The following is a 12,522-nucleotide window of genomic DNA, read 5'->3' on the forward strand; positions in this document are numbered from 1 at the left end:
AAAGTTATAAGGGCTCAAAGATAGGAGAGCTTGGGTGGTAGAAAAAAAAAGCAGGCAAAGTACTTTAACATTGAGACACATACATAGATATTGCTAAATATGTATTTGTATGCATATAGATATGTTTATATATGTGTACATATATAATAATGTATTTATATATGTTTATATGTATTTACAGTCATATATAGTATATATATACCCATATAAAACATTAATATATATATATATATATATATATATATATATATATATATATATATATATATAACTATATATTACATTACATCCCTTTTATATTTAAGCAATATTCACATAAAATAAAGATTTTTTTAACTTTGTTTATACTATAAATAATTCACATTTGTTAATGCGAATATTCTATGTTGTATTTTTTTTTCCATTGACTTCTATGGAAAATGCGAAAAGGCTATGTCGTTTGCGCAATCTTGGGTGTACCTCCACCTTTGCACTGGGTAGAACAAATGGAATCTAGGTTTGATTTTCTTTAGTTACTAAAAATGTTAATAGATTCACTAAAATATTTTGCTGTATACTTAGTTTTAGCTATATGTTGTCCACTTCTGGCATTCAAGGTGGCCTAAAAGTGGTAAACATAGCTCTCAACCAACACATTTTGAGGGCTGGTCCTAATCTTGTCCTCTGACAACCCCCTCTTTTCTATAGAAGTCCAAGTTTCCATAGGGTTGCCACCTGTCCCTTAAAATACAGAACACTTATAAGTTACACATGCTGCAGGGTGTGCAGGGAGGAATATGAATAGTGCTGTCCAGAAACACAATACATGTTCCTCCCTGCACACCCTGCAGCATGTGTAACTCATAAGAGTCCAGGAAAACATGGCTGAGGTGGCAACCCTACATAAAGTCAACCCAGAATCAACCTAGCTACAGACTATCCAAATCACAATACAAAACCCTGATGCCATTAATGGCACACCACAAAACATCTACCTGCAAAGCACTAATTAAAGCCTGGATTATCATGACTACACCCAACAAACTCTGCCTTATCCTCCCAGTTTTGGTTACTAGCCAGAAGAATAAGGGTAAGGAGGGGTTTGTTTTGTCTTTACCTGGAAACAAAAACAAAATACTTGAACCTACCATTGTTAAATGATTTAAAAAAAAAAATGTGTTCTTGTTACAAACTTACTAGATCAGTATGCTCCCCCCCCCCCTTTGGTAGAATAGTGTTTCTCTATCACTCCCTCCCCCTAGGACAGAAAACTTTACATTGTGTCATTTTAACAGTCATAGGTGCACATAGTTTGAAAGCAGGTCTGACAGCACTTTACATTTAAATGTAATAACAACAGAAAGTGTGGAACATTAATACAGAGAAGAAATCACAAAATTTGCAGGAGAGAGGAGTCTGTTCCATAGCTTTAAATTGAGGAGCTTGAGGATTCACCACAGCTGCGTGCAGTATAGTCACAGCCTTTAACATCACCATTGCATGGTAGGGATAACTTAGTTTTGCTGAGACTTCTTGTCTGCTTTGTTATGATCTAAAGTAGAGTTCTGATAATGAAGTGATGTTGTTGTGCTGACCTCTAAGCTCAGTTACTATAATCACAAAAGAAGTTCTTTTTCTGAAGTTGATTGGACATGTTGAAGTTTGCCTGATCCTATTCCATACACATATTGCTTGATCAGCGCAGGGGCTCACTTATAACTGGCACTTACTGGCCACAGCTAACATACTAGTTAATAATGTAATGCTTTTTATTTGAAATAGCAAATTCCTGCAACTTTTTATATAGCAAAAGAAGTACTAAATGATTTATATACACTATTCTATATATAAAATATGACGTTGATGTCAACTTTAACAGTAGAAAGGAACTTGCATTAGAAAAAATGTGTGCACAGAAAACACTATAAAATATATAGGCCTGAGAATGGGTATTTAGAAACACAAAGGAGATTAACAAATGATGGGATTTTATTTTGTTTACAGAAAACATCACAGTCGGCAGGTGGCCACATTATTGCCTGGATCTGAAAAAATATTGGATATTACAATGATGGGAAGATCAAATAGTACCAGTGATCTTACTAATTCAGAAGATGCACTGATTGCATCAGTTTCAGACTCTTTTAACAGAAGACGGAATTCACAGATCAGCAGCAGCGCAAGTTACCTACACTGCTCTCTGGCACGCACGCTGCTGCTATACTTCTGCATTGCTGTCTGGCTCATTGTTCCTGTAGAGAGTTCTACAACAGCCACAAGTCAGGTATCATAGACCAGAACATGTAATTAAAAAACAACAAGTAAAAGTATGATTTATACATGTATATGTCAGGAATAGAATGCAGGCATTGTGTATAAATATATTTAAACATTTGAGTTTACAATCAGAAAGAGATCACAGAAGTTAGAAAGGAAAGAAGCAGTGAAAAGGGGAAACTTACTGTGGTCACCGTGATGTTAAGGAAGTTTTTCAGAAAATATTTTAGGAACAACATGAGGCCCATATATCCTCCATTTTCCCTTTTTGTGGTTTGACATTTTGTGATATTTGTCATAGAAATATGCAAAATCTAAAAAAAGCAAATGTTTTTAATATATGCTTGCATTTCTCAATAAGTAATTTGAAAAGTTTGTTACAGGTGAAATTATCATGGTGTTCCTTTTAAATAGCTTGGGTACTGTTTAAGGGTGGTAACAAACTCGGCAGCCTTTTCTATTTTTGCAGTGTATTAAATAAGATTGGAGTATGTATCTGTTATACTACTTACTACTATTACTAATGCTTATGAGTTTTAATAACATTTCAATGCTTTTAAGCCATATATGTTTTTTTACTTTCTTTAATTTACATTGTATAAGAATAATTTTCAAAATACTAAAACAAAGGGCAAGATTTTATGACTGTCGCTAAAACAGAGCCTCTATATAAAAATATAGCAACACCTGGATATTTTTTCTAGAGTCTCTAGTTTAGTGAATGGACAACTATAAGTGCTATATGGTTGCACTATTTAATAATAGTATATGGTGTCTTATCAGCAACTAGCCATTCTCTAACCCTTGGTGCTATAGCCCTGTTACATAAATTACACAGATATCAGTGCTATATCAAGTGATAAATACATTAGGTATATGGGGGTAAACTAGAGTTTCTACCTCGGCCATGTTTTCCTGGACATGTATGAGTTACACATGCTTCAGGGTATGCAGGGAGGAACATGAATAGTGCTGTCCAGGGTCACTGTTAGTGTGCTGTTTAGGTGAGCAATGCTTGTTGCCTTCTGAACACCCTGCAGCATGTAAAACTAATAAATGTCCAGGAAAACATGGCTGATGTGGCAACCCTAGAGTAAACAGTAATTTTCTTAGGGTAGGTAAGAGTTAAAGCAGTGGAAGAGTTTTCTTTTATAGTTAATTTGGGTTAGGGGGAATTATGGTTAATTAGGACCATTGCCAGGGTTAATGGCATTGGGGGTTGAGGGTGTACAATGTTTACAGTGGGGGGGGGATTATATTTAGGATTCGTAGGACAAATGGTGGTCTGATGGGTCACATGATCACTAAATATCGAAATTAGTGCCGAGCTTAATAATTATTTTACAGAGCTCTGCTAATTGTTTCCTTTCTCAAACAACTACTTGTCCAATGACCACTGTTTTACAAAATACACAACTGAACAAGGAATTGAACAATTGACTGAACACTTTTGGATATTATTTTGATAATAATATAAATACAAGTTTGATGAAGGTTCTGAAGTGTATCCTGATCCAAGAAACAAATAGAGCATTATTTTATAGAATTTGATCCTAATGAACTAAATGCGGACGTTTACATGAGTAATATATCAGAAAGCTAATTTATGTTTGTGATAAGGGTGTTCCTTGAAGACAGAAAGTAAAAATGCTCACCTATATTAGCTTGTTACTGTACATCAGTGATTCTCAACTCCAGTCATCAAGTACCCAAAACAGGCCAGATTTGTCATGAGATCTAACCAAGCCTAGCTAATTCCAAATTAGTAGAAAGTGAAACCACACCATTATGTAATCATCAAAGGAGGATACATGTTATTCAATTTAATAATGTTTCATTGAATCATATAGAATAACATGGATAAGATTAGCATTTTTCCCTAGAAAAAAAATGCACTTGTGAAAACATTTCATATCTTTATTGTTCTGCTTTAGACCACAGTGGACTTTACTACCACTGTCAAGTTACAAATCATTTGTTTTTCTAATATGTCAGTATACATACAGTGGGGCAAAAAAGTATTTAGTCAGCCATCAATTGTGCAAGTTCTCCCACTTAAGAAGATGAGAGAGGCCTGTCATTTTCATCATAGGTATACCTCAACTATGAGAGACAAAATGAGGAAACAAATCCAGACAATCACATTGTCTGATTTGGAAAGAATTTATTTGCATATTATGGTGGAAAATAAATATTTGGTCACCTACAAACAAGCAAGATTTCTGGCTCTCACAGACCTGTATCTTCTTCTTTAAGAGGCTCCTCTGTCCTTCACTCATTACCTGTATTAATGGCACCTGTTTGAACTTGTTATCAGTATAAAAGACACCTGTCCACAACCTCAAACAGTCACACTCCAAACTCCACTATGGTGAAGACCAAAGAGCTGTCGAAGGACACCAGAAACAAAATTGTAGACCTGCACCAGGCTGGGAAGACTGAATCTGCAATAGGCAAGCAGATTGGTGCGAAGAAATCAACTGTGGGAGCAATAATTAGAAAATGGAAGACATACAAGACCACTGATAATTTCCCTCGATCTAGGGCTCCACGCAAGATCTCACCCGTGGGGTCAAAATGATCACAAGAACGGTGAGCAAACATCCCAGAACCACACAGAGGGACCTAGTGAATGACTTGCAGAGAGCTGGGACCAACGTAACAAAGGCTACCATCAGTAACACACTACGCCGCTAGGGACTCAGATCCAGCAGTGCCAGATGTGTCCCCCTGCTTAAGCCAGTACATGTCCGGGCCCGTCTGAAGTATGCTAGAGAACATTTGGATGATCCAGAAGCAGATTGGGAGAATGTCATATGGTCAGATGAAACCAAAGTAGAACTTTTTGGTAGAAACACAACTCGTTGTGTTTGGAGGAGAGAGAATGCTGAGTTGCAACCAAAGAACACCATACCTACTGTGAAGCATGGGGGTGGCAACATTATGCTTTGGGGCTGTTTCTCTGCAAAGGGAACAGGACGACTGATCCATGTACATGAAAGAATGGATGGGGCCATGTATCGTGAGATTTTGAGTGCAAACCTCCTTCCATCAGCAAGGGCATTGAAGATGAAACGTGGCTGGGTCTTTCAGCATGGCAATGATCCCAAACACACCGCCTGGGCAACGAAGGAGTGGCTTCGTAAGAAGCATTTTAAGGTCCTGGAGTGGCCTAGCCAGTCTCCAGATCTCAACCCCATAGAAAAGCTTTGGAGGGAGTTGAAAGTCCGTGTTGCCCAGCGACAGCCCCAAAACATCACTGCTCTAGAAGAGATCTGCATGCAGGAATGGGCCAACATACCAGCAACAGTGTGTGACAACCTTGTGAAGACTTACAGAAAACGTTTGACCTCTGTCATTGCCAACAAAGGATATATAACAAAGTATTGAGATGAACATTTGATATTGACCAAATACTTATTTTCCACCATAATTTGCAAATAAATTATTTCCAAATCAGACAATGTGATTGTCTGAATTTGTTTCCACATTTTGTCTCTCATAGTTGAGGTATACCTATGATGGAAATTACAGGCTTCTCTCATCTTCTTAAGTGGGAGAACTTGCACAATTGGTGGCTGACTAAATACTTTTTTGCCCCACTGTAGGGCCAATACAACCATTAAGGCAAACCAGATTATCACCTAAAGTACCAGCAGCAGGGACTTGTGATGAGGTGTTTTTACTAATAGCCTCTGCAGGTCACCAAGGTATCTAGTAATTCTAATGTCATCAAATCCTATGTTATGTACTAAAGAATGTGCAGGAACTGTAATAAATGATTTTCCATAAAATACTACAGAATTTGGAGAAGGTGCAGAGGCTGGTATTGAATCTTCTGCACTATATAGAATATCCTTCCCTACAATAGATATGGACTGTTCAATATGGTTAAGAGCTGTTTACCATTATTATGCTGCTGCAGGCAGAACTGAATACTATGAGCAGTTACATTGCGCATAGCGCTGTGTCTTGCTGATTGATAATTAAGAAGCAAATTGTGTGCAGAAATGTTTTGAAGAAAGTTAAACATATCTTCTGGTGTTAGTTAAGCTGAAAATTGGTCGAGAAGCAGTAAAAGTAATCTGGACTTTGTTGAAAGGGGTGGCAAAATGTATCTTATGACAACAGCAAAATAAACGTGCCCCAGCCTGGTCGTATAAGCATATGTTTATATATAACATATGGAGGCCTATTTACTAAAGGTCTTGAGGACCTGATCCGACAGTGCGGATTAGGTCCACAAGACCTCACTGAATTCGGAGAGCAATATGCTCTCTGTATTCAGCATTGCACCAGCAGCTCACAAGAGCTGCTGGTGCAACGCTGCCCCCTGCAGACTCGCGGCCAATGGGCTGTCAGCAGGGGGTGTCAATCAACCCAATCGTACTCGATCCGGTTGAATTCCAGTGATTCCTGTCCGCCTGCTCAGAGCAGGCAAATAGGGTTATGGAGCAGCGGTCTTTGTGACCGCTGCTTCATAACTGCTGTTACTGGCGAGTCTGAAGACTCGCCAGAAACACGGGCCTACAAGCTCCTTATGGAGCTTGATAAATGGGCCCCTTGGTCTCAATCACAATACTTTAGAAAAGTTCTAATCTAATGATTTTTCTAAATTCACTGTTAAAGTCTATAGGAATGTGTAGGTTACTAATTTGATAATTGTTTGTAAAGAATTGTGATCGATCCCTTCATGTGATTAAAGGGATATGAAACCCAATATTGTTCTTCCATGATTTAGATAGAGCACAAAATTTTAAACAACTTTATAATGTATTTCCTATCTTTATCTTTTGTTAAAAAGCAGGGATGTATGCTTAGGAGTTGGCTAATTTCTGGAGCCCTATATGGCAACAGCTTTGCAAGAATCTTATCCATTTCCAAGAGTACTAGATGGCAGCACTATTTCCTGTCATGTAGTGCTCCAGATGCCTACCTAGGTATTTCTTTAACACAGAATATCATGGGAACAAAGCAAATTTGATAATAAAAGCAAATTAGATTTTTTTTAAAAATGGTAGGCTGTGTCGGAATCACAAAATATTTTTTTTGAGTTTCATATCCCTTTAATATTTTAAACATATCAATGATTTAATAGTTTTATTTGCAAAGATTTTTTTTTTTGTAACCATGATGTCTGTTAGACAATACAGTGAAAACTAGATAAAGTGAAATCACAAGTATGTGCCAGGTTGATGACGGATAACTCTATAAAAGAGAAAAAATGGAGTGCGCCCACGATCTAAGTGCAGCATATAAAAACAACACTTTATTTGTAATACATTTTTATTCACTCACAAAGGTGCCCTCAAACTTATGAGGTATGTGTATGCCTTTAAGGAAGGTAAAAATCCCACTCCTTCAGTAGTTTATGGGCGTTGCCTTATGCGTTTCGTGGGCTCCTCCCCGTTTCGTCAGAGACTATGCCCTATGTGTCTTTACTCCTCCCTTTTAAGTCGTCACTTGCTACACCCCCTACCGCTCATAGGGTCATGTTGGTGGGTGCGTGTGAAGAGGGAGTGCCTGATGTCAGTTGGTTTCCTACCTGTGCCGTAACACCCTTTATTTCTTGTAGCATGTCACTACCCAGCTTTACAATAACACTGTTTATTACTCAATTTGTGCATAACGGTATCTGCTATTTGACAAAGAAACTTGTACATGTTAAATTGCATATTGCAATTTGGTGTTACGATACATCCTCAACCTTACAATAGGACATACAGTTAGGATTACTTATTAAATACAGAATATTAAATAATTCATGTTATAAAACTTAAAATAAATATATATATAAAATACATATGCTAATTGTATATCAATGCATATCAATACAACAATCCATTTCATAGTTTTAACCCTTTCTAGTAAGTAATGGATTATATATGGGATTAATATAGTGAGTAGTTTTGGGAGAAAGTTATTTACGAGTGTCTATCCATCTTTCCATCACTATAAAACTAGTGGTAATAACATTTATGAGTTATATATATAGAAACCCAATATCTATATTAGGTATCCAAAAATGCTGCAAAATCAATGTCCCGGCTGCGACCCCCTGGACCCATAGTATTCAACCTATGGATCCAGAAGGTCTCACGTTGTCCAAGCTGTAAGAGGCGATCACTCCTCTCACAGTTCTCATGTTTATGCCTATGACTGTCAGACCAATACTATCTTTATTGTGTACCTCTAAAAAGTGAGCTGACACTCCATAGGTGTCCAAACCCACTTCTATATTTCTGAGGTACTCACTGAACCTCATCTTAATAGGGGCGTTTAGTGCTCTCTATATAAATTTTATCACACAAGCACCTAAGTAGATACACTACATAGTTTGTCTTGCATGTCATTAAACCTTTGATTTTATAATTTCTGTCACCCTTGGTCATGCCAAAGTACTGATTATTTGGGTCTATATGGCTACAAAATGTGCATCCTTTCCTTCCACATCTAAAAAAATCCCTAAGTATTTCTCTCAAGCCAGTGGTTGTCTTTATTGGTTTGTTTAACATACTGGGGCTTATTCTATTCTTTAGGTTAATGTTCTTTTTAAAGATCACTTGCCCCTTTTCACTCAGTGTGTCTTTAAGAACAGGGTCTTCCATTAGAATTGGCCAATGTTTCCTTACGGCTCCTTATGGCTCCTTTAGCCAAAAATCTATTGGTGATAATCTTGGTTTCTTCCAGAAAGTCAGCTTGTTTGGTACAGTTTCGCTTGACTCTCTGGAATTGACCTATAGATATATTCCTCTTCCATTTACTATGGTGACCACTTTTGGCATGCAGTAACCCATTGGTATCCGTGGGTTTCTCATATAAATTTGTATAGATTTCCCCATTTTCTATATTCCATAGTGAAGCTAAGGTTCAGTGTGTTCCTATTCATTTATTCAACAAATTTCCCCAATTTCTCTGTTGTCCCTTGCCAAACCAGGAGTATGTCATCTATATACCGATACCATTGTTTTACATACTCTCTATATGGTTTCCTGTATTAAAGACAAATAAATCCTCCCACCAACCCATAAAGAGATTCGCAAAATTGGGAGCAAATTTTGTCCCCATTGCGGTCCCCCTGGTTTGAAGGAAATACCTGTTTTCAAACAAGAAGTAGTTCTTTTTTAGAACAAAATCTATTGCCTGCTCCATAAACTCCATTTGTGTCTCATTGATGTACCCACATTTGTCACAGAAATATTTGACTACAGTCATACAGTTCTCCTGCCAAGTAAAATCCTCTAACAACTCAAGTATCTGCAGAGTATCTCGTACATAGGATCTCAAGCAGGGGACCATCGGTTTCAAGATATGATCTACATAATCAGATAATTTGGTTGTGAGACCCCCAATCCCCGACACTATCGGTCTACCCGGGGGATTTTGTACCCCCTTATGTATTTTGGGTAGATGATAGAATATCGGTAATATGGGGTCTTCCACAGCCAAATAGCTATATTCCAAATTGTTTAGAACTAAGTTTGCCTTACACTCAGCAATTAGTACATTGTATTTGTCTAAAAAGGATTGTGTAGGGTTATGATCCAGTCTACAGTAAGTATCTTTATCACCCAATAACCTGTGTGCTTAACCTATATACTCCTTCTTATCTTGCACTACAATCCCCCCCGCATTTGTTGGCACTGCGAATCACCAGATCCATGTTCTCGCTAAGGTTTTTTAGTGAAGCTTTTTCTGCCCTGAGAGATGATCCTGTTTCCGTTTTCTATTGCTGTTCTTCATTTTATCTTTACTACAGATTCCCTTCACCTCTTTTTCTAAGAGGGTCTCAAATACAGATATATAGTATCCTTTCGATTTGGCCGGATAAAAGGAAGAATTCCTTTTTAGTGAGCTATGTGTCATTGGGATATTATTTGCTTCTTCCTCTAGACCTTGGAGCATATCTATAAGTTCTGCTTCATTACTTATTTCTCTACCCTCAGAATCAGTATTTTCTGTCGTAATGATAGACTCATCCAATTTCCCTATGCCTCTACAGATTTCTAACTCTTTCTCTTTGAGTTTAAAATGTCTGGTTAATGTTAATTTTCTAACCATTTTCTTAACATCTATATATAACTCAAAATCGTTCAGTGCCATGTCAGGGGCAAAAGATAGTCCCTTCATTAAAAGTGTTTTCTCATCTTTGGTCAAAATTCTATGTGCTATATTACAGATTTTTTGACCATATGTTTCTAGTAGTTTATGTCTTTCCTTTTTTTGTTTTTTGGCTCTACATGCCACACCTACTCTAGATCCCCTTCATCTGGTTCTATCCCTCTTTTCGGGTTTCTGGTCCCTTCTTGGCAGTTTTCTTTTACACATTGGCCTAAAAAACTGTTGTCAACCTGTTCCTTTCTGAATGGAAAATAGCCCCCTATCTCATGCTGTTGTTCTTTTTTATTCAGGTTGCTATTGTAGTTTTCTTCCCTTTGTGACCATTTTTATTCTTGTAATCGCTGTTATTACCGGTGTTACCCCACTTCTGACAATTCTTTTTGGTCTAGCTCCTAAATCCCCCCTATATTGAGGATTAAAGTTGTTTTGGGAGGAAAACTCCCTTTCTCTTTACTGTCCTATATTATTATAGTTTGTTCCTTCTCCCTCCCTAGATGTATTTTCGGTATAGTTCCCTTTGGTCATAGTGGGGGTTCCCCTATTTGGGTATTGTCCCCGTTTCTCATTCTTTTTGGTTACTTTATATTTTGGTTGGCCATTAATATATCTCCTTTGTTCTTGCCCTCCTTTTTTAATGGGACTCTTTAACTTTTCATTATCCCCCGAGGGTTTCTCACTTTCTTCTGTATCCTGTGTTTGTGAGTTTATATTCCCATAAAGGGCATTGTAGAGTTTCGTCTTTTTATTTTTAATTATTTCAGATTCAAAGTGTTTCAAAGCTGTCCTATTCCTGTTATCCAATTCCTTATATAGGACATCTTCCCTATATTCATTTAAAACACTTTCAATCTGATTAATCTCATTTGTGAGTTTCTCCACTTTTTTATCCCTATACCTTTTAAGGATAGAGATATATTTTCTAGAACACTCGTCCATAGCCTCCTTCCACTCAATATGGAATTCTACTTCATCTAACAAAAACTTGTAACTTTAATCCTTTTAGAATGATCCCATATTTTTCAAAATGTTCTAATGTTATTAAGTCATACCAACAGTTTATTTGCGATTTACATTATTTCTCTAACCTTCGAAATAAAACTTTGTACACAACAAAAGGGTGAGCGCTAATAAATAGCTAGTGATAGCCTCAATTATATATAAGCATGTAAATACAATTAGAATTGCCAGCAATTTGGCATGTTAAAGGAAAGTTCAATTTCAGATTAAGAAGTGTATCTTTCTTCCCAACGATGGCGGCCTCCTCCTCACCAACAATGGTCCAGAGATGCTATATAAAAGACAAAACAAAGGGGCGTCTCATGTGTAGTATCATCAAATAAGCATAAAGCCACAGAAAAAAAGCCAAATGGCTACTCACAAGGCTCTGGAGCACACCTATGTGCTTGTAGGGACAGGCTGCAGATTTTATCAGGTGTGACAGCTCACCCACAGAGGATATCAGTCATTAAATATTAGATGAGCACACTTATGTGCTAGTAGGAGCAAGCTGGCATATTATGGTAAGGTGTGTCAGCTCACCACCAAGGGACTTTTCCTTAGGATGCAATATCCAAAAGTGGCAGACTTCAGTGTGTTAGGTTCCACTCCAAGCAGGTGTAGGCAGGTAAAATCACTCACAGGAGTATTTTTTAAAAATTTTAAAGTTCTATTTATTAAAAACAAATTAAAATACATATACAAAGGAGTGAACTAGGGGCATACAGTCAAGCCCCCTGTAAATGCAACGCGTTTCTCGGCTCATACGCCATTTCCTCAGGCATATTTTTTACCCTGCTACTGTCCTGCTTTATATACCTACTATCTAGTGCTAACTAACATTTTTCCTCTCTATCCTAAGGGCGTGTACCCTTAATTGGTAACCTTCAACACCTGACTGTTTCAGTGTTTATTTGCAAAAGTATTAGTCTAGTGTGTTAAAATAAAACAAAGGTATAAAGTGAAAATCTAAACAGCAATTCATATACAGCAATTCATATCCACCTAATAATTCTAAACAATAATCTCTAAACATGTGGGAACAATGTAATCATGAATATAAAACATTCTTTCACATTCATATTATACAATGTATGATTTATTCACAGCATTTTTCCTACCATATAAAGTTCATCATCAACAACATAT

The 12,522-nt window shown here is 37.1% G+C and overlaps 1 protein-coding gene across 2 annotated transcripts in view; it reads left to right on the forward strand.

Moving 5' to 3' along the window:
• Positions 1–1,271: 1,271 nt before the first annotated feature.
• LOC128663451 (uncharacterized) overlaps positions 1,272–12,522 on the forward strand; it is a 189,973-nt gene continuing 178,722 nt past the window's right edge. For both annotated transcript variants that reach the window (XM_053717782.1, XM_053717783.1), the window contains exons 1-2: positions 1,272–1,482; positions 1,984–2,263. In XM_053717782.1, the coding sequence (XP_053573757.1) occupies positions 2,048–2,263 (216 nt within the window). In that variant the 5' untranslated portion in view covers positions 1,272–1,482; positions 1,984–2,047. The remainder of the gene's footprint in view (positions 1,483–1,983; positions 2,264–12,522) is intronic.

This window comes from Bombina bombina, chromosome 6 (genome assembly GCF_027579735.1).
Source record: "Bombina bombina isolate aBomBom1 chromosome 6, aBomBom1.pri, whole genome shotgun sequence".
NCBI classification, from domain to species: Eukaryota; Metazoa; Chordata; class Amphibia; order Anura; family Bombinatoridae; genus Bombina; species Bombina bombina.